At 38.8% G+C, this 20,760-nt stretch overlaps 1 protein-coding gene across 1 annotated transcript in view; it reads right to left on the reverse strand.

The window, feature by feature from the left end:
* Positions 1 to 20,760, reverse strand: part of PLCH1 (phospholipase C eta 1) — a 227,094-nt gene that overhangs the window by 43,852 nt on the left and 162,482 nt on the right. Inside the window, exons 9-11 of the mRNA XM_068547370.1 lie at positions 16,925 to 17,045; positions 12,748 to 12,919; positions 7,501 to 7,608 (exon numbers count right to left, since the gene is read on the reverse strand). Of these exons, the coding sequence (XP_068403471.1) occupies positions 7,501 to 7,608; positions 12,748 to 12,919; positions 16,925 to 17,045 (401 nt within the window). The remainder of the gene's footprint in view (positions 1 to 7,500; positions 7,609 to 12,747; positions 12,920 to 16,924; positions 17,046 to 20,760) is intronic.

Raw genomic sequence — 20,760 nt, forward strand, 5'->3', positions numbered from 1 at the left:
AGCGTAGGAGGGTTCCCTTTTCTCCACACCCTCTCCAGCATTTATTGTTTGTATATTTTTTGATGATGGCCATTCTGACAGGTGTGAGGTGATACCTCATTGTAGTTTTGATTTGCTTTTCTCTAATAATTAGTGATGTTGAGCATCTTTTCATGTGCTTTTTGGTCATCTGTAGGTCTTCTTTGGAGAAGTGTCTATTTAGATCTTCTGCCCAATTTTTGATTGGGTTGTTTTTTTGATATTGAGCTGCATGAGCTCTTCGTATGTTTTGGAGATTAATCCCTTGTTGGTCAATTCATTTGCAAATATTTTCTCCCATTCTGTGGGTTTTTTCATTTTGTTTATGGTTTCCTTTGCTGTGCAGAAGCTTTTAAGTTTAATTAGGTCCCATTTGTTTATTTTTGCTTTTATTTTCATTACTCTAGGAGGTGGATCAAAAAATATCTTAAGGCAATTTATGTCAGAGAGTGTTCTGCCTATGTTTTCCTCTAAGAGTTTTATAGTATCCCAGCCTTACATTTAGATTTTTAATCCATTTTGAGTTTATTTTTGTGTATGGTGTTAGGGAGTGTTCTAATTTCATTCTTTTACATGTAGCTGTCCAGTTTTCCCAGTACCACTTATTGAAGAGACTTTCTTTCTTCCATTGTATATTCTGCCTCCTTTGTCATAGATTAGGTGACCATAGGTGCATAGGTTTATCTCTGGACTTTCTATCCTGTTCCACTGATCTATATTTCTGTTTCTGTTCCAATACCATACTGTTTTGATTACTGTAGCTTTGTAGTATAGTCTGAAGTCAGGGAGCCTGATTTCTCCAGCTCCGTTTTTCTTTCTCAAAATTGCTTTGGCTATTCAGGGTCTTTTGTGTTTCCATACAAATTGTAAAAATTTTTGTTCTAATTCTGTGAAATGAATCACTTTGCAGTACACCTGAAACTAACACAACATTGTGAATCAACTATACTCCAATATAAAATAAAAATTAAAAATTAAAAATAAATTGCTTATTCTTATAATATAGTCTATTAATTTAGCTGCTCTCAGTAAGAATCAGAATTTAGAACCCTTATTCTTTCTGTTTGTCTCAAGATTTTTTCACATAGTAATAGCTTTTTTAAAGAGTAGAGATCCCCAGGAAGATAAGGAGATAAAATGGATGACTTCAAGATTTTCAAGATATTATGGCCAGTCACACAATGTACTTGTGCAAGGTCATGAGAGTCCCCTAGGTTTGTAGACCTGCTCCTTCTCCAGGTCAGAGGTCAATGTCAGCCAGGAGAGGACACTCCTACCACAGTTCAGAGCCAACTGGGACAACCCCTTCCCAGGAGTGTGAACGCAACTTATGAAGGTGGGAGGCAGGTCAGAGAGCCAGAAAGACATTTTGACGTATTATTTTGATGTCTATGTAGAAGATGAGGATAAAGAAACTGAGGCCTAGAGTGGCAGAGCCAGGCTTTGACCTAGGCTCCAAAGCCTGTGTGTTTGATGACTGCTACCTAGTATGTCATCTGACCTACTCTGGGTATTCCAGGCTACCCTCAGCTCTCTTTCCTCTGAATTCACATTCTCTTAAGTCAATTCCACATGACATAACAATATGTCAAGTTTGTTATTATTTGTTGCCAGTGTGATAAGTGTGTCTCTCCAGCTAGATGAACTCCCCAAAAGACATAAATTTGAGAGGTCATACAAAATATCATGCTTGAGAGCAAGGATGGCCCATATAATTTTCCTCCTCTAAATTAATCACTAGATTAATTACTTTATCTATCACAACCCCATTTTCCTAATCTGTAAAACATTAGAAATGATAGTTTCAACCCCATCCCCATGGCTATAGGAATAAAATGAAATTCTATAAGTATAAAGTCCTTAGCATAGTGCTGGTGCTAATAAGGGTTCAACAAGTGGTTCATATTTAAAAGCTGATTTTAGCTCAGGTATAAAAAAATAATAGTACAATGTCAGAAAAATAGCAAAAGGTAATGTTTCTTCAGAGCTGTTAAGCATACATTTTTAAATGTTATTAGAGCAACCATTCTTCATATACATTAAGAAAAAACAAAAAAATACTGTCCAAAATGAATGTAAGTCTGGGTTTGTGCATCTGTACATACATGTGGGTTTATATATGACAGTGTACATTCATGCTTTGAAGTCCCCCACTGCTCCAATGACAGAAGAACTAACAAAGAGAAAAGTCATAATCTTGGTCGAAATAAAATAAACAAGATCACTGCAGATCATAAATGTAGCTGAGCTCCACATTCACAGTGGGCAAAGGTGGCCAAGAATTTATATCTTATAGTACAATAGAAACTAAAAGTGCTCCACATGCTGTGGGAGATTAGAGCTGGTCTCTTAACATGAAACCAAGGTGGTGAAGAAAGCTGGAATGGGATCCTCGCTTATAATAGGAAACATTTAAAAAAAAAAAAACAAAAACCAAAAAAACTACTGTGAGGAAGATTCAAAATTTAATATCAAAAGAGGGAAGAATAAGAAGACAACCAAAGTGCTGGTTTGCTTGGTGACTGAATGGGTAATATCTTCAACATCTCTAGTGTCAGAGAACTCTCAATCAATGTAAGGTCTGGTTAGGAACTAGGGGCACAGGTGGGCTGTGTGTATATGTGTGGGCACCATGGGGGTGGGGGGTGCTTAGTGTTCAAGTAGAAGCAATCCCAAAACCACTAGATAAGAAGGTTAAATACAGAAAGAAGGAGAATGGAAGGGGAAAAAAAATTCCACTCAAAACTGAATATTCAACGCAAAGTTCTAAAACCCATGTGGAAAAACTAATGCTAAGAGGGAGGGCTAAAAACATCAACACATGGAAAGGAGACTTACTCTTTCACTTTGAAATAAATATGTTTAGATGCTCAAAGATATAAAGAAATAGCTCCATAAAAAGAACAAGAAACTAAGAAGCCAAACAGTAAAATAAGAACAGGTGTCTATGAAAAAAAAAACAATAAAAATTTTGTAAATCAAGTATATAGTCATTGAAATTAAAAGAATAGCTGGGATAAACTCTAGACCAGACGTAGTCAAAGAGATAATTAATGAATTGGAAAATAATACTGTAAATATATAGTACCCAGAATCAGCAGAGACATAAAGAAAACATTAAAGAATTAAGAGATATAGAAAATAAACTAAGATTCTAACCTAAATCTAATAGTATTTCCAGAAAAAGAAGACTGATGAAATGGCATAAAAACATATTTGAAGAAAAAAACTGTTGAGAATTTTCTAGAATGAAAGAAAACATGAGTTCTCCAGTAGGAAGTGAATACTGAGTGCTAAGAAAAATAAACCTACTCCTAGTCATTTAATAGTGAAGTCACAGAACAGCTAGAATAGAAAGGAAAGACGTATTACCAACAAGAAATAGTTGTAGAAAACAAACTTATGGTTACCAAGGGGGAAAGAGGAAGGGATAAATTGGGAGATTGGGATCGACATAGACACACTACTATATATAAAACAGATAACTAGTATGAACCTACTGTATAGCACAGAGAACTCTACTCAATACTCTGTAATGACCTATATGGGAAAAGAATCTAAAAAAGAGTGGATATATGTATATGTATAGCTGATTCACCTTGCTATACAGCAGAAACTGACACAACACTGTAAATCAACTACACTCCAATAAAAATTAATTTAAAAAAACAACAGGGATAGTTGAGTTCTCGGCAATAATTCTCAGAAGATAATAACTTTGAAATATAAGGGAAATATATACATACACATATCGATAATAAATACAGTACATTAGACCTTAAATGTTCATTACCTTAACTCTCTGGCAGGGCAGGGAGGAAGAAATTGTATCATATACTAGAAAACAACTGGAATCTTCAGCTCACCTTCCACTCCTCACCCCTTGTCACCAGGATGCAACAGCATGCCCGGCACGTGGGTGTTTACCGAGGAACAGGACCTCACAACATCATGAGGTAACTCATCCTTTCCATGAGTGCTGACAAGTCTTAAAACAACAAGATTCATAATCGTCCTTAAAATGGCTCAAATCATAAAATGAATAACTTAGGAAAGAAGGTCAATCTAAGGTAGTAGGGAGGGAGGAAACTATTAAAGTGTTTAGTGTGAGACATGCAGAGTGAATAATGGTTTTAGGGTACTAACATAACACAAAAAGTGGTTACATGTTACTCTACTAGGGCTTGTTTAAACTTGTTGGAAGGCTTGGTGTTCACGGGATGAGCTTCATGTAGGAGACAGACAGCTTGATATTTGTGCCTAAGAAGCTGGCTGAACCCAGATTCAGAGAGTGCAAGGAAAAAGATACTGAATAGCTCGGCAGAAGAGGCAAATAATCAGTGAGGCTGAACTATGGGGGTGGAAAGGCTGTAAGGCACACTGACATTAGAGGACCCCTTAAAGATGAATAATGGTGAGCTGGCCCCACTGAATCAAATCTGTTAGATTACTGTGCTGTGGTTGAAACGAAGCTGTCCCCGGGGTCTTTGAGCTGTGTGATTCTTGGGTCATTGAACACACCGGCTTTACCTATGGCTTATTACAGTATGAGCCAGATTTTCTCTACGGCTGAAGCCTCAAATTAATGAGGTAGAAGCTTAAAGGATTCAATTAATTCAAAAGAAAGCATTTCTTAAAAGAGCAAAAGCTTTCGGTGTGGTTTGAATCCCTTAGCTAGACGGTAGACTAGGAGGAGTAAGAAGGCCAGCGTGAGGGTCCTGCCTCCCTCTCTGTTCTAACGTCCGGGTAAAGCTGGGGGAGCCACAGATCCTGCTTCTGACCTCTGCATCTGCTGTTCCCTCCGCCTGGAACAACCTCCCCCAGATACGAGCATGGCTAACCTCGCCTCTTTCCGGTCTTTGCTCACGTGTTACCTTCTCTGTGAGACCTTTCCTGGCCATCCCATCTAAAACGTCAACAGACCCTTTACACACACACTTTCTACACTTCTTCCCTCCCTTTTTCCCTTTAGCACTTACCACTGCCTAGTACACTACACATGTTACTTATTGTCTATCCTCCCTTCTCCCACCAATGCAGAGACTCCACGAAGGCAAAGATTTTTGTCTGTTTTGTTCATTGATATATGCCCCAACACCTACAGCATGTTGGTGCATCTCCAACAGGAGTTCCTCCATAAAAATCTTTTGAATGTGCCAATGAATCTTGCATAAGCCCCATGACAGCTAGCATTCCAGTGTTCACAAATGCTAAGCTGAAAATCTTTATTTATTGCAATAATTCAGATATAACTTATACATCTAACCACATTCTGTTAACTTAAAACTGAGGTTAAGAACTTCCTCTAAGGTAATTATTGGTTTCATACAAACTATGCACAGTATATCCGCCTTTGCAGAAATATGATGAGACACTCGATTTAGATCAGACAATTTACATTCAACACTCAGATAAGGCATTTGAGCCCTCTGCTGACAACAGAACTAGAAATTGACCGATTATGGGATAACACTTTGGCTTTCTAAATACAGCACTGCCTTTTCTCAGAAGAGCTCAAAAATAAACCAAACAAAGATTTGAAAAAGATGAGTAAAAAGCTTATATATTTCCACTAGAATGTTGATTTCTTTATATATTTTCTCTCTTAAAGTCTAACAGAGAGACACTTGTAAAACGTTACAGGTAAGGTGCTCTCCATTTTCACTTAGGCCCAAATCAAGGAATCCAAATGAAAGATCATGGCTATCTTTATGGAATCACATTCTAAACTCTCGACCTATATGTGTTCCTACACATCAACCAAGAGACTTTGAAGATTGAGAGGAACCCAGTTGGATATTTTCACAGGTGAATTTATTGGTTTGTTTCCATAAAACTATAGCTAATTCTCTTTTATAATTACAGATATTTAACTTAGAAAGTTAGAAGGCTCACTGACATCAGAAGAAATTTTATATTACTGGGTGGATTTAGAAACTAGAATAACTTGGGTTTTACTCAGAGCAATAAATGACTATTGTGATAGCATCAATAGCTAAATTTCCACCACTCATTTTCACTAAAAACTACATTCCCTAAACACATAACTTAGTCAAGACTCTCTGCTCCTTGCTTCTAAAGGATAGACTACTCTGAGGCTGGCAACCAAGAGTTTTGGGAAACAAGAGGCAAAGATATTGAAATTCAGAGACAAAAATCTGGCTTATAAAATAAAGCTTAAAGAAAGAACGAAATTACCTATAATCGCAAGTAATTAATTACAAAAATAGCAATTAGCTGGAAGAGCAAAAAAGAAACTAAAATATTAACTGTATTTTCACTTATGTAAATCTCTTGAGATTAATTTTCTGTAACCATAGCCCTATTAGTGGTATTTAATTGAGCTAATAAAAACTATTAAAAGGCAATAGATTAATACAGATGGTAATTTTTCCTTTTCACTTCAAGGCTGAGTCTTCTCCACTTCATCCACTCTAAAATGCATTAAAGCCAAGAAAGAACTATCTACTGAGACTTCACTTGTCATTAAGCTCTTGCCCTCTTTGAAAATAATACCAGCTCTCTTTAATACCTATAGGAAGCCATCACAGTTACTATTATTTCAAAGAGAGTAGACTTTTTTTAATGATGTAGTAATTGAATTCAGGGCAATAATGTAAATTAGCAGATTTTATACAATATTTCTCTTTTTTTAGAGGGTAGAATAATTGTCCAGACATCTAGAGGGATACTACTTTTCTGTAGAAATGAAATTGTAAACCTTACAACAAATTAACATGAGCAGGTGCTACTCTCAGATTGTCATATGTTCCTGGAAATCACGTGAGTTGTAGAAGGTGGGGGAAGTCAAGAAGCCCTAGTCCCCCGTAGTGATGCGGGGTGGGGGAGGTCTTTAAGCCTTACCTTTCTCCCAGGTTTGCATTTCCATTGGATTACCTGGCTAAATGGTGATTTTCTACAAAGGCAACTCCTTGATCTAGGACAGAGGTCTGAAGCACCATGCAGTTGGCAAACTATTCTATGCCATTTTATCTGAAATGTGGCAAATTTAAGATTTAGCCAAGAGACCCATGTCTGGAAGAGCTTGGAAATCTTCTGGTCCAAGGTACATTCTCTTAGGGAGGGGATGAGCATTCTAGAGAAGCGTACACACTTGCAGCTGGGTTCTGCGAGCCAGCCTTGACAGGCAGCCTGGTGGGGCTTAAAGCCCATTTATGTCATCAGACAGTGAAATTTCCAACCGCAATTTGAGTTTTGACCAAGCTGTAATAGGAGGGAATTTGTCCCTGGAGAGAGGGTCAGATGGGTTAATCACTAACATCCCTTCCAACTCTAGGACACAAGAATCCTTGACTCACTCACTCAATAAACATTTGGGAGTCTTTCTGTCAGCACACAAAGTAATTTTCAATAAATATCCTTTTTACACTACAGCCACCATATCTGTGAAGATTCCAACACAGCAGCAACTTTTTCTGTAGCACACAGAGGGTAAAAATTATGGCCAAGCCTGTAACTTACATAATGGAGCTTGAACTTGCACTCATCTTCAATTTCATCTGCACTGTCTTCATCGGAAACTTCCCCTTCCTCTGCATCATCTCCAAGGTGATAAGGTAACTTCTTGCCCTGAAATGAAACAAAACACTCAATTTAAAGATGAAAATTCAGCAAGATAGGGGTATGGGAATTAAGAGGTACAAACTACTATGTATAAAGTAAGCTACAAGGATATATTGTACAGCACAGGGAAACACAGCAATTATTTTATAATAACTTTAAATTGAGTCTAATCTATAAAAGTATTGAATCACTATGTTATACACCTGGAACTAATATAATATTGTAAGTCAACTGTACTTCAGTTAAAAAATAAAATAGGAAATGAAAAATGAAAATTCACAATAGCCAAAAGGTGGAAATAACCCAGTGTCTACAAAGAGATGAATGGATAAACAAAACGTGGTATACGCATACACTGAAATGTTATTCAGCTTTTAAAAGTAAGGAAATTCTGACTCATGTTACAACATGGATGAACCTTGAGGACATTAGGCTAAAGGAAATAAGCCAGTCACAAAAGACAACTGTTGTACGATTCCACTTATATAAGGTACCCAGAGTAGCCAAATTCATAGAGACAGGAAGTAAAACAGTGGTATCCAGGGGCTGGAGGAAATGGGTGGTGGGGAAGATGGGAGCTGTTTAATGAGTATGAAGTTTTGGTTTTGCAAGAAAAGAGTTCTGTACATGGCAATGTGAATGTACTTGACACAGCTGAACTGTACACTTAAAAATGGTTAAGATGGTAGGTAAGTTTTATGTTGTGTGTATTTTACAATTAAAAACAATTTTTAAAAGTTGAAAAATGAAAATAGACTGTCATACTGAGTGAAGTTAAGTCAGACAAAGAGAAATACTGTATGATATCGATGCAGAATCTAAAAAGAAATGATACAAATGAACTTATTTATAAAACAGAAACATCTCATAGACTTAGAGAACAAACTTATGGTTACGGGGAGCGGGGGAAGAGATAGTTAGGGAGTGTAGGACTGACGTGTACACACTAATATATTTAAAATGGATAACCAACAAGGACCTACTGTATAGCACAGGGAACTCTGCTCATATTATGTAACAACCGAAATGGGAAAAGAATTTGAAAAAGAATAGATACATGTATATGTATAAATGAATCACTCTGCTGTACACCTGAAACTATCACAACATTGTTAATCAACTATTCTCCAGTATAAAGTAAAAAGTTTAAAAAAAAAAAAAATGAAAATAAAATTTGTTATCCCCTTGCCAATCATTACTTCAGACTGACTTGAAGGCAGATCGCTTGAATTAGGGGCAAAACAAAGGGAGAAGAGACTTTAAAGAAAAGGCAGTTTTATTACTTCCAATTAAATACAATTAATTAGGGATACTACATTTACAAGTAAAAATCAGACCAGGCTTCTGTTCGAGAATATATGACTCGTCATAAACAGGCATCACCCCATCCCATGTCCTTAGAGCAGCTTGTTCTCCTGAGCAGGTTAAACGCGCCCTTCTCTCCTGCTGGCTGTGTCCTCTGCACTGACCAGACCTGCTTTTATGGACAATGCAATGACACTCCTGCCCAGCCAGAACATGCCCCTCGCAACCATTCACCAACACACTTTAGGAATCAGGGGCTTTTGGACAACAACGGGGAATTCTTATAACAAAATGGTAGAAAACCCAAGTTATAGAATTATACGCACATTATGATCTCAATGATATATAAAAACTCAGGGAAAAACATCTGGCAAGAAATATGGCCCATTATTAGGAGTATGAATATCTGGGTAACAGCATTATGGGTGATAGTTATTTTCTCCTTTTCTACATTTCCCAATTTATATTCAGAAAAAGTAAAAGTAAAAAGAAAAAGCAGAAGGCATGGCCCAGGGGCCTGATAAGGGCTTCTAGGACAGCTAACCATCTGTATCAGTAAAAGCATCTTACTTGTAAGCAGAAAGGAATATTAATAGGAAATTGAATCACTCCCAGAATCTTGGGGGTCAGAGGGGGCAGAACCAGACTCTGTGGCTAAGGGACCAAGGTCACTGTGGTAGACAGCCTCTAAAATACCCCCAATGGTTCCTACCTCTTGGTATTCATGTACTTCTATAATGCCTTCCCCTTGAGTGTGGGCTGGACCTAGTGATCCCGTTGAATGAATGGAATAAGCAAAAGCATAAAGATGGGGGAAATTCTTTAAACGTGGAAGGATGTTCATATGCTTGGCAGCCAAAAGTAATGATAAATTTCTAAATATCATCCCAGACTACTACCCAGGCTGACCTTCTCTAAACTAGAGCTCCAGTGACTTCTGTTATATATTCCTGCTCTTCACACCGTGACTGGCCCGCCTTCAGCACTCTGGATCTTCCCCTCATCCACTTCTCCTCCCTCCACAGGACCACCAGCACAGTCAGATTTTCAGAGAACTCTACCTCCCAGTTTCCTGCATCTTCCCTGATACCCAAAGCTCTTGACCTAAAGGGCTTGGCAAAGAGATAGATTCAAAGTTGGATAAATCATTTATGTAATGAAAACAAAATCTATATTAAGAATCCAAACTCTTAGAATTTGAATACTTAAATATTTTCTTCAACTTACAAAAGGATGGTTATAGGTTTAAAAAGGTAGTATTTAATTTGCCTTCATAGCCCTATGTAATATATTTCTTATTTGTATGTGCTATCTGCAAAGTGAAAACTACATTCTTTTCCACAGGAATATATATAGCTATAGATATATAAATGTGGCACTAAGCTTCAAATCCCCTTTACTTAAATGTGGCAGTAGGTGGGGAAGCAAGGAGAGAAAGTTGCCATCTAGAGTATTCACAAGGCTCCCTCACTTTCAGTCCTTTCAAAATCCCATTAAAAGACATCAGGGCCATATCTTCTGCCAGCTTTTTCCACATTCCTGGTCTTTGAAAGATACTTTATACAGGCAGATAGGAAGAAAAGCAACACCACAGAAGATTGTTTCTTAACGCCTCTTATGAACAGTGTTACGCCTGAGGAAAATTATAGAATAAACTTAGGTAGAATTTTATGAACTTAACAGTGGTCCAGTGTAAACAAAGAATGACCTAGGAGTCCCCTTCAGATATACATACTATTTCATGCAGGAGTCACACTCAAGAATTAGATTAATTCCTCCATGGTACATGGAAATATTTCTAGAGACTGGAACCATAGCCATCTCTTAGCTTTTAGCTGCATGGCCCCAGGACAGCGGTAACTGCTCTATGACACATCTGTAAAAGTAAAATGCTTGGACCAGATAAGTTTTCTTTCAGTAATGAGTCTATGGAAAATTACTAAGTTCGTTATTATTTTTGTTCAAAAGCAAATTTTTGTTTAATTTTTAGGAGATACATACACACACAGTTGGCCCTCTGTACCCAAGGGTTGGTTGAATCCACAGATGTGAAGAGCCAACTGTACTAGGCCATTTCATATGAGGGGCTTGAGCATTGTGGATTTGGAACCAATCCTGTGGGTACTGAGGGACTAGTGTGTGTGTGTGTGTGTGTGTGTGTGTGTGTGTGTGTGTGTGTGTGTGTGTGTGTGTGTGTGTGTGTGTGTGTACACACACGGTTGGAAAGTTTGTGCGTCACGGTTATAATAATAAACAACTTGTCCATCTCCAAAGTGGTAAGTAGCCATTCAAATGCTGCCTTTTGGATCACAGACTGCTCTGATGCTAAAGGAACGTAGGAAAATCAGTTCCCTTTTTGTTGCTTCAAATGGGAGTGTGTTGGTCCAGAGATCTAAGAAATCTCCTTAAAGTTTGGAGAAGGTTACTACTAGCAAATGGACTGCAGCTGCTTTGAAATACCCACAGCCCACATTGCTGCCACTCCTTCCAACGAGTGCCTCAGGTCTTCTGGCTTCAATTCATCCTGGTGCCCATTAGCCCTAGGACAGTCTATGCCCAATGATCCAAAGCTCAGTTATGCAGAAGGGATTCAATAAGTTCATATCAAATATTCCTTAAGTTCCACTGTCCAAATGAGAAGTAGTTCAATCAGATGGACTCATTCTGCATTTAACCTTCTGACACTTGGCTAAAGACCATTTGGGAACATGGAAACATTTACAAGGCTATAAAGCTGACACTGAGCTTTCTAACCTAGCAATCAGTTTTCACCACAAGAGACTGCGTTAGCAAGACTTCAGGAAAATTGACCTTAACGTTATTTCTCGCATTATATAATTGGAGCTTTTATTCAAAATGCTTTCACACGTACAAATGCCCAATGACACCCCTTTGATGGATTCAGCCTATAACTCTCATTTAACTGATAGAAAAACAGGTTTTGACCCATTCTAAAGATGAATACTTTCCATCTTTCCCATTTGCTGTCCTCTCTTAAAGCCCCAGTTAAAGTCTTGCTATGAAATTACACTATCTGACTTTCCGGTGCCTCCTCTGTGATATTTGGTTTTTGTACACACCCTTTTTAAGTAAAATATAACCCCATTTGATCATTAATACTCTACTGCTTTTCCTTAGGTTTTTAGTCTCAAAACAATACAACTATCCAAGATGCTTTTAGTCCAAACACACAAAATTAACTGCAATTAAATAAAATCACATCAGCAATCTGAGAACACAAGGAGCTGTCTTTCTGGCTATTCCTTGCATTAATAATATTCATTTCAGATAGTAAGTTTTCTCCCTCAGAAGATCTGTTTATGAAATGCCATTCTATTCACCTACTGCTCCTCCGCATACACACGAATCCTATGGGGCACTGTGTCTGAACGTGTGCTCTACTTTGAAGTGAGCTCTTCTCACTTACATAACCAAGGCTGACCAACCGTGAAGACTTTTTTTGACAGACAGTTATTGGAGCTTGAAATGGCAGAGAAGAATCTGAAAGAAATGCTTTTGGATACGGACACATGTAATCCAGGGCTCCCGTACACAGACCCCTCTCCAGCGTCAACTACTACAGACTAAAATATTCAGTATTTGGTTTACAGTATTGAGGTTCTCACTTCATAAAAACAAATCCCAGCATACATGGTCAGTCAGTAACAAGCTTTTTCTGAAGGTATGACTATAAATAAGTTGGAACAAGGTGCATGCACAAATCTAGACAACCCTTCATATATTGACTATTATTCTCTTGATAAACCAGTTTTCAGTCCTTAAGGGAGGGAGGGCTTAGCAGGTCATTAGTGCCTTTTATTGCATTCCTGAGGTAATTACCTTCACTAGGATTTTGCCTTTCAAACTTTGAGGGCTTGGAAGCTGCTTGGTCTCTCCTGCGTCTACAGATGACAGGTCGAGTTTGTCTCGGAATATTCCTTTCAGGTACTGAGCAATTTTCCTTTGCTGCTGGACACTGCAGTGATTCTCAATAGACAGTATGACCGGGAACCTGAGAGAACAGCAGCACATTGTAAAGGTGTCGAATACGGCAACTCACAGGGACTTTTGAAAATTATTCTGTATTCATTATGTTCTTACAAGCCTAGTGACAGTATTTGTGAGAGAGGTGATAATTAAAATGCTTCTAAAATGAAAAAGATGAGAGATGCATTAAAAAAAAATAACAAACTCCTCTGGCCAAATATATTTTACCAGGCATAAAGGGTGAACAAAATACCAATCCATATGAGATGACTTAGTCTAATATTTTGTAGCTCTACCTCTCCCTCAAACACACATGCACACACACAGTACATATATTTTGTCTCTTTTACAAGGAAAAATAAAAGAGAAAAATTTGAGAGATAAGAAACCTAAAGAAAGAAAACTCATAAGGTAATTTTGTATTATTTATTCAAAAGTCTAGAAACATCTAGGAGACTATCATTAAATGAAGATATTTACTCTAAAAATATATATTCAACACACAGCTTGAAAATTACTATTAAGGATAAAATAACACAATGGAATTTTGTGTTTTATAGCGTCCTGTGTCAGGCATTTCAAAATCATTTGTATAGAATTATATACTAGTCTTTACTTTCAGAAAGGAAAAAAAAGTCAAGCATTCACTCTCCTCCAGCACTCAGGGTTCTGTGCAGAGAACGTGAGACCCCAGTGGAGAGATTAGTACAGACAGCCTTAGGAACCAGCAACGATTCCACGACCTTACTCCTCTTCTGACTTTGTTTTTTCCTCAGAAAAACAAATTCAGGCTTATTTTCATTTTTTTTCTAGTTTCCATCACATATCTTCTGAAGTACTAGGCAATATATTTTTTTCTGGAATAGTCACACCAATATTTAACTTGCCTAATACGTCTATATGGAGAAAAAAATTTATTTATGTGCTTGTGTGAGGAGCACAAACTCCACAATACAGGCTGTGACCTCCTGAAATTACATTCTATCCTCATTAGTAAACCTGATGCCAGAGGTAATACGAGAGATGAACCTTTGTGACTGAGGTCGGTTTGGTTACCGTACTATAATCTGTTTGCTCCTGTGTCCTCACATGGGTTTTACCCCAGAGTGGTAGAAAGAGAGAAAAACAGCAGACTAGCAACCCTGAGTTGTCTGCGCAGTCACATCAGGGAGTTCTAGCAATGGATTTTTAAATTATCAATCTGTTTATAAAAAGGCTATCAGTATCTAATGATTCTTGGTGTATGAAGCAGTGCTTCTCGACAGGGGCTGGGGCAACTGTGTGGCACCCTTCCAAAGGGACATTTGTCAATGTCTGAAGACATTTTTGGTGGTCACAATGTTGGGGATGGGGGTTGCTACTGGTGTTTAGTGAGTAGAAGTCATGAATTTGCTCACCATCCTGCAATGCACAAGACAGTTCCCCATCACAAAGAATTATCTGATCCAAAATGTCAATAGTGCCAAGGTTGAGAAACCCTGGTGTAAAGATGCAACTAAGGACTTCCTTGGTGGTCCAGTGGCTAAGACACTGCCCTTCCACTCAGGGGGCATGGGTTCAATCCCTGGTCAGGGAAGTTCCGCGTGTGGTGTGTTGAGGCCAAAAAAAAACCACACATGAAACAAAACAAAACATTTTCAGTTTGGGACTTCCCTGGCAGTCCAGTGGTTAAGACTCTGCGCGTCCACTGTAGTGGGGTGCGAGTTCAATCCTTGGTTGGGGAACTAAGATCCCACATGCTGGGCGGCACGGCCAGAAAAAAAAAAAAAAAGATGCAACTAGAACTTAAAGCTGCACTTTTAAAATGTGCTAAACAAGCTTATTAACTGTTTTAATTTGAAGTGCTTTTCTCCTAAGGATCCCCAGACTTTAAGTAAGCATAGTCAAGTCACCAGAGGGTCCTCCGAAGTACATAGACAGCAGGTCTTCTCAATGCCCTACTTCCCATGTTGGAAAATAACGGCAAATCACTTCATCAACTTGGCTAAGATTAGTAGCAATCAGGGTAAAAAGACCCATCAGAATTTAGTACTCGGATTCTTCCATGTGGAAGACACCACAAACCAAACCTGCTATGCAGCAAGTGTCTCTCATCAGAACAGCACTTTAACTTCATATTTAATTAATGAGAAGACGAAATGTTAGAAATTTTAAAGGCTACTAATGTCTATAAAATTAATTTCATGCAATTGTAATTTTAATTTGCCTCTTTTAATGCAAAAATCATTTCTTGAATGTCTGGTATATTGCAGGCACTGGCTAGGCAATAAAGAATGAATAAGGGGGAGTTCCCTGGTGGCCTCGTGGTTAGGATCCTGGGCTTTCACTGCTGGGGCCCGGGTTCAGTGCCTGGTTGGGGAACTGAGATCCTGTAAGACGCACATAGCAGCCAAAAAAAAGGGTGGGGAGGGAAATAAAGTTTTATTTTTAATTTCTTTTAAAAATGAATGAATAAAACATAGCCACATATTTTCAAGGAGTTCATGGTCCTAACTACTTAAAAGGAGGCAAGTCACCAACAATTGCAAGAAGGTGCTGTATGATATGATAGAAATATGTTGAGTGCTAAGGACAGTGAAAAGCAGCATTTAAATCAGTTGTAGCCTTGGTAAGTTTGCCAGAGGGACAATGCCTAAGCAGTCTTCTAGGATGAGCAAGAATTGGGCAGGTGGAATAATGGAGATGAGTGTTTCAGACAGAGAGAATGGCACAGGTGAGGGTAGGGTCTGTGAAAGCACTGAGATCCCTAGGGACTCCAGAAGACAGTCAGTGACGGCAGAAGCCCAAGTCTCTGTGGAACAACAGTGGAAGACAACACTGGAAGAGCAGGAAGAGGCCAGGCCTTGAAGGGCACGGAAGGCATGACCATGTACAACAGGGAGTCTTTGAAGGACTTCAAGAATCACAACATCAGCTTATATTTTCAGAAAGGAACATACTACACCAGCGTGGAGGAGAAACCAAAGGGAAATGAAAATGAAGAGGAGGCAGTGGAGTCAAAAGATAATGTAGCAAGTAGAACTGAAAAGATTGGCTGAATCGAGAGTGGACTCCCAGTTTCTAGGTAAAGCCATTGGTAAACAGTGCTAGCCTCCTTACTAGAAGGAAATGGAGCAAGGGGACGTTTGGCGGAAGGAAAGGCTGAGTTCAGTTTGGGGTGGCGGCCCCGTGCTGGTAGGAGTCTTATCCTCGCTCAGTGTTGAGGTTCCCCAAACCTATCATAGTGTGCCTGGCTTAGAGTGGGCGCCTTTAAATATCTAAGTAAACGTCTGCATAAATAATGAAATTTGTTAATTTTCAGGTACCTATGGGATACTCAGATGAATTTGTAGTAAGAATTTTTCAATATATCTCTGAAACTTAGGGAAAACGTTCTGGATAGATAATGGGCAAATAACCAAAAAGTAGACCAAGGACAACAACTTAGGAAATAGTGACCATTAAAGGAGTGAGGAAACGGACTAGAAGACCGTAGGCTAAAGAAAGAGGTCAAGAAGCAATGGCAGCAATAGAGGAGAGAATGCTATAATAGAGGCCCCCCAAAAGCAAGTATTAAGGAGAAAATTATCACCATTATCAAATGCCAAGGAGGGGTCAAGCAACATAAGGACCCCAGGCACTTCAGTATACATAGGACATCCAGCAAGTCTGGAATCCAAGATATTATTATTTTATTGTATTGCAATGTAATCCCAATAAGCTATTTATTATGTATAGTAACCTGTGTTTCTAAACTTTATAGACACTCTGTACACCCTGGCCTTAGAAATTTTGAGGTCACTCTTTGTAAGAACATGCTTCGAGGAGGCAACATCTTGAGAGAGAATGGGGTAAGGAATAAAGGGAGCACAAGAAAGTATGTACATGTGGCCCTTGTTTGTTCAGTGTTTTGTTGGGAAGGAAGGAGAGAACCAGGGCAGGAGAAAGCGAGACGTAGACTCCAAGGAAGTGTGTGGCTTGGTGGCCGTGTTACATCAGGCAGTGGTCCATGTCCCAGCTGAGCCTGGCTCCCAGCTGCTGCTCTACTTACTCGTTCTTCACAAAGGCATGCTTGTTGATGGTCTCCACAACATCCCTGAAGAGGATCTTTGAAGTGAGTGTGTAACCGTGGTGTACGACCGGCTCTCCATCGGGGCCATCCCAACAGTCAACTGCCAAAAACAGAATGTCACATCAACAAGCCAAAGTTTCTGGTGTGTCCTGATAGTTCTGGAAATAGCAGACAAGTATTAAGTTTATTGTTTGAGCTTATACATGTTATGATCATGACAAAGATGTCAGACCGAAATGAGTGTTCTGGCATATTTATCAGAATAAGGAATTAGAGATTATAAATGATTTACTGCAACTGCTTATAGTTAACAAAGAGGTCATATACATAAGCAGCTTAGCATTTACCAAGAACTCTCATTAGAAACTGAGCTAAATCCAATCGAGTATGCCTGAGCATAGTGATATTTCTTAACAGGTTGTTTCTCTAATTTTACTTCTTCTTATTCAGTTTACTATAGTCTTTTAATGTTTCAATGACCCTCTCAAATCAGTAACTGGGTTTTTCATCATTGTCCTCCTAAACTCATTATGTTTCCATTAGATTTATTTCTATTTGATTAATTCGACAGTAGTTCTAAAATAGCATTGACTTCTTAACTTCGAATCTTCAAGCCCTGCTAAGATTTATGTGAATATGGACAAATGATTTAATAATTTAAAGTATTGCTTCCCCATCCATAAAAGGAAAACTAAGAACAGGACTTGAATCATAAGTTTGAGTGATTTATAAGTACATGAAAAGTTGATTATAAACCTGCATGGCACACAGTAATCATTATTGTTATTGATACTATTGATACTGTTACGAGTATGGACAACCTCACTGACCCGCAGCTGGAGAAAGACCACAGCTTCCTCACCATCCTCCCCAACTTAGAGTTTGCCTTCCCTGGTTTTACACTTTGCCACCAGGCTAATTTCTCAAAACACTGCTTTCTCCATGTCACTACTTTGCTCAAAAGCCTACTCAGTGCATAACATAGCATCCAACACATAGTATGTACTCAGTAGGTCTATGTTAAATTTGTTAATAAACAACCTATAGCAGCTCCTGCCTGCTTAACCCCAGGGTCCCTATCTCTGGCGCTAGAGACTGGCTAGCCATTCAACTAAGCCTGTTTTCTCTCTCGCCCTAGCTCACAGCTAGACTACAGTTCCCAGCCTTCCCTTGCAGTAGGACATGGCCATTGAAATGTGGGCAGAAATGATGTGCACCACTTCCAGGTCTGCTTTATGAAACCCTGCCCTCACAGTTATCCATGCCCTCTCTTCCGCTGTGAGTTTGGAATTCATGTGCTGAAGATGGCACAGACACAGAAGGAAAGAGCCTGTACCCCTAAATCACTGCTTGAAAGAGTCACCTATTAAGAACAGCTATTTCAGACTTCACATAAGAAATAAACTTCAGTTGTTTTAGGGCACAGAGATTTAGGCTTAACTGTTAAAGAAACTAGTTAATTAATATCTTAGCTCCTGTTTGACAAGTCAAACTTATTTTCTCCTACTTCCAACCTCACAGACTTATTCTTCCAGTTAGGCAAGCTTCCTCACATATGATCCTACTTCCATGCCTTTGCTTCTTTCATTTAAGGTCAACTGAAGTGCCCTCTTTCACTTTGCTTATCTCAGTCTCAACCAAGGGTCAAATCCTTGATTAAGGATTTAGATCCTAAACCAGGATCCCCCATAGAATTTTGCCAGCTCTCATGCCATTGCCCTTCCTTATGACAGGGGGTCACAAATTCAAATACCAACAAGAACCTAGCAGGTCACATAAATAAATGTAGCAGCCCAACAGGAAATGTGTGTCTAAATGAGGTAACTATTTCTCACTGTCAGTCAATCATTCCTAAGTAGGAATAAGGACCCAGTTACCAGATCTGAGAAAAGTCAAAGGTCTCTTTCCTCTCTCTTTCTGTCTCTCTTTCTAGATAGATGAGAGTTGGTGGGGGGGAGGCGGTTCTGTTCCCTAACTAATACAGTTACATATATCAATTAAATACTGCCTATTAAAATATCCTTGGGGGGCAGGAAATGGAAAAAGGAAAAGGAGAAAGTACTTTCAAGGTTAAAACCATTGGAATACTGGAAACAAAGTTTAAGAACAAATATTTTGGGATGCTATCATACAGTGTTATACTGTTCCTTTGGGCCTGTAAATGAGGTCAAACATATAAAGGCATCTTCTCGGAAGAGAGGCTCCACCCCTCTTTTGACATGTGCTTGACATTCTTTAATTTGTCTTTGGATATAAGTGTGAAAAGAATAAACAGATGTTTCAAAAGTATGTAACTTAAACAATATACCCCAATTTATATCCCATTTTGGAAGAAAAAGGGCATAGGAGGGTTTCTCATAAATGAGCTAATACATTTTCAAAAAGAATGCAAAGTAGACGAGGCAATGCCACAGCTGACTTGATGATCATGTACACATAAAAATATCTCTTCATAAGAAACTACCTTGGTAATGAAAGAAGGAGCCCTTTTGCTAACATTTGTAACACAGGCAGAATATGCATAGTTGAGGATGGTTCTCCTAACGTTCACTTTTTAGGTCTATTTTATCACTTGTCTGTTAAATGAGGATAGCAACATCCCCAAATGGTGCTGCCATCTGAACGCGTGGCATCCATAGCCAAGTTCAAATGGCCATGAAGAGCTCCTGTAAGAGCTAGTGCTATGATGAGAATGTTGGCAAAGTAGAAATCCTCTAACCAATCTCCTAGCCACAAAATAGCCAGGCCCATTTTTTCAATCAGACCACATGTTAGAAGCCCCCGAAAGCACCCTGACAAACAGCTGGTCAGATCTGAAGGCCAGCTGAGAGACTAACATGACAGCTTTTCATAGTGGAACTCAAAATGTTCCACCCTGATAGTGCTTCCAGAGATAACAGGAAAAGTTGTAAACCGATTACAACAACAATACGTCAGTTCCATAATGAAAGTGAAAATCCCCTGGACAGAACATCCATATTTATAAAGCAACTAGGGCTGAAAATCAAGGGAAATGAAAGGCCGTGTAAAAAATGTCATCAATCTGATTTGCTGGCAAACCCACTTCACCAACAAAACACTTATTCGTCTTCCCCAAGACACCGTATATATCCTGACCGAGGACATTGTTGCAGCTGAACTAATGGAGATGGAAAACACAGTATTATCAAAATAGAAGCTTGAAAGTGGAGAGATCCTTCAGGTCACAATACCATGAAAAAACTGTCCAGAATCATTACTCTCCATCTCTAAGAACTATACTTGGCAAAAGCTGCTTCAGAAAATTATCTGTGGGACCTGAAATTTTTAATCCATGACCTGCTACATTCTATAAATCAGGTTCTTTAACTCCTAGCTGCATCTGTTTAAGAATAAAAACAACTTCATCCAGAAGTAAGGTAGATAAAGCACCACTGGGTGTATATAGATTGGTGCCTCCAGGTCCAAGCTTGAAGTGTAAACTAAGATCTTCAAATCACAGGGCTGACAGAAATTGTCAGGAGAGCACAAAAAATCATGTTATCAAGTTCTAAAGTCTTCAGGAACATCTAGATATTTAGATGCCAAGCCTAATCACAAGTCAAGCAAATGCCTCCTGTTAAAGTCAACCTCCTCTCTGTGCTGTGTATTGTGCTTCCTAGTCTTCCTTATGTGACCTGATGGCCCTTATTTGATCCCCCCCTTGGGCTGGTCATGTCATTCAATGCTTGTTCTTCCAAAAACCCCAAAGGCTTCCTGGAGAAGCAAAGTGGGGGAGTCAGACAACTTGGGTTCAAATACCAGCTTCCAAGCTTCCTAGCTATGGGACCTTGAGC

The sequence above is a fragment of the Eschrichtius robustus genome, chromosome 6 (assembly GCF_028021215.1).
Source record: "Eschrichtius robustus isolate mEscRob2 chromosome 6, mEscRob2.pri, whole genome shotgun sequence".
NCBI lineage: Eukaryota > Metazoa > Chordata > Mammalia > Artiodactyla > Eschrichtiidae > Eschrichtius > Eschrichtius robustus.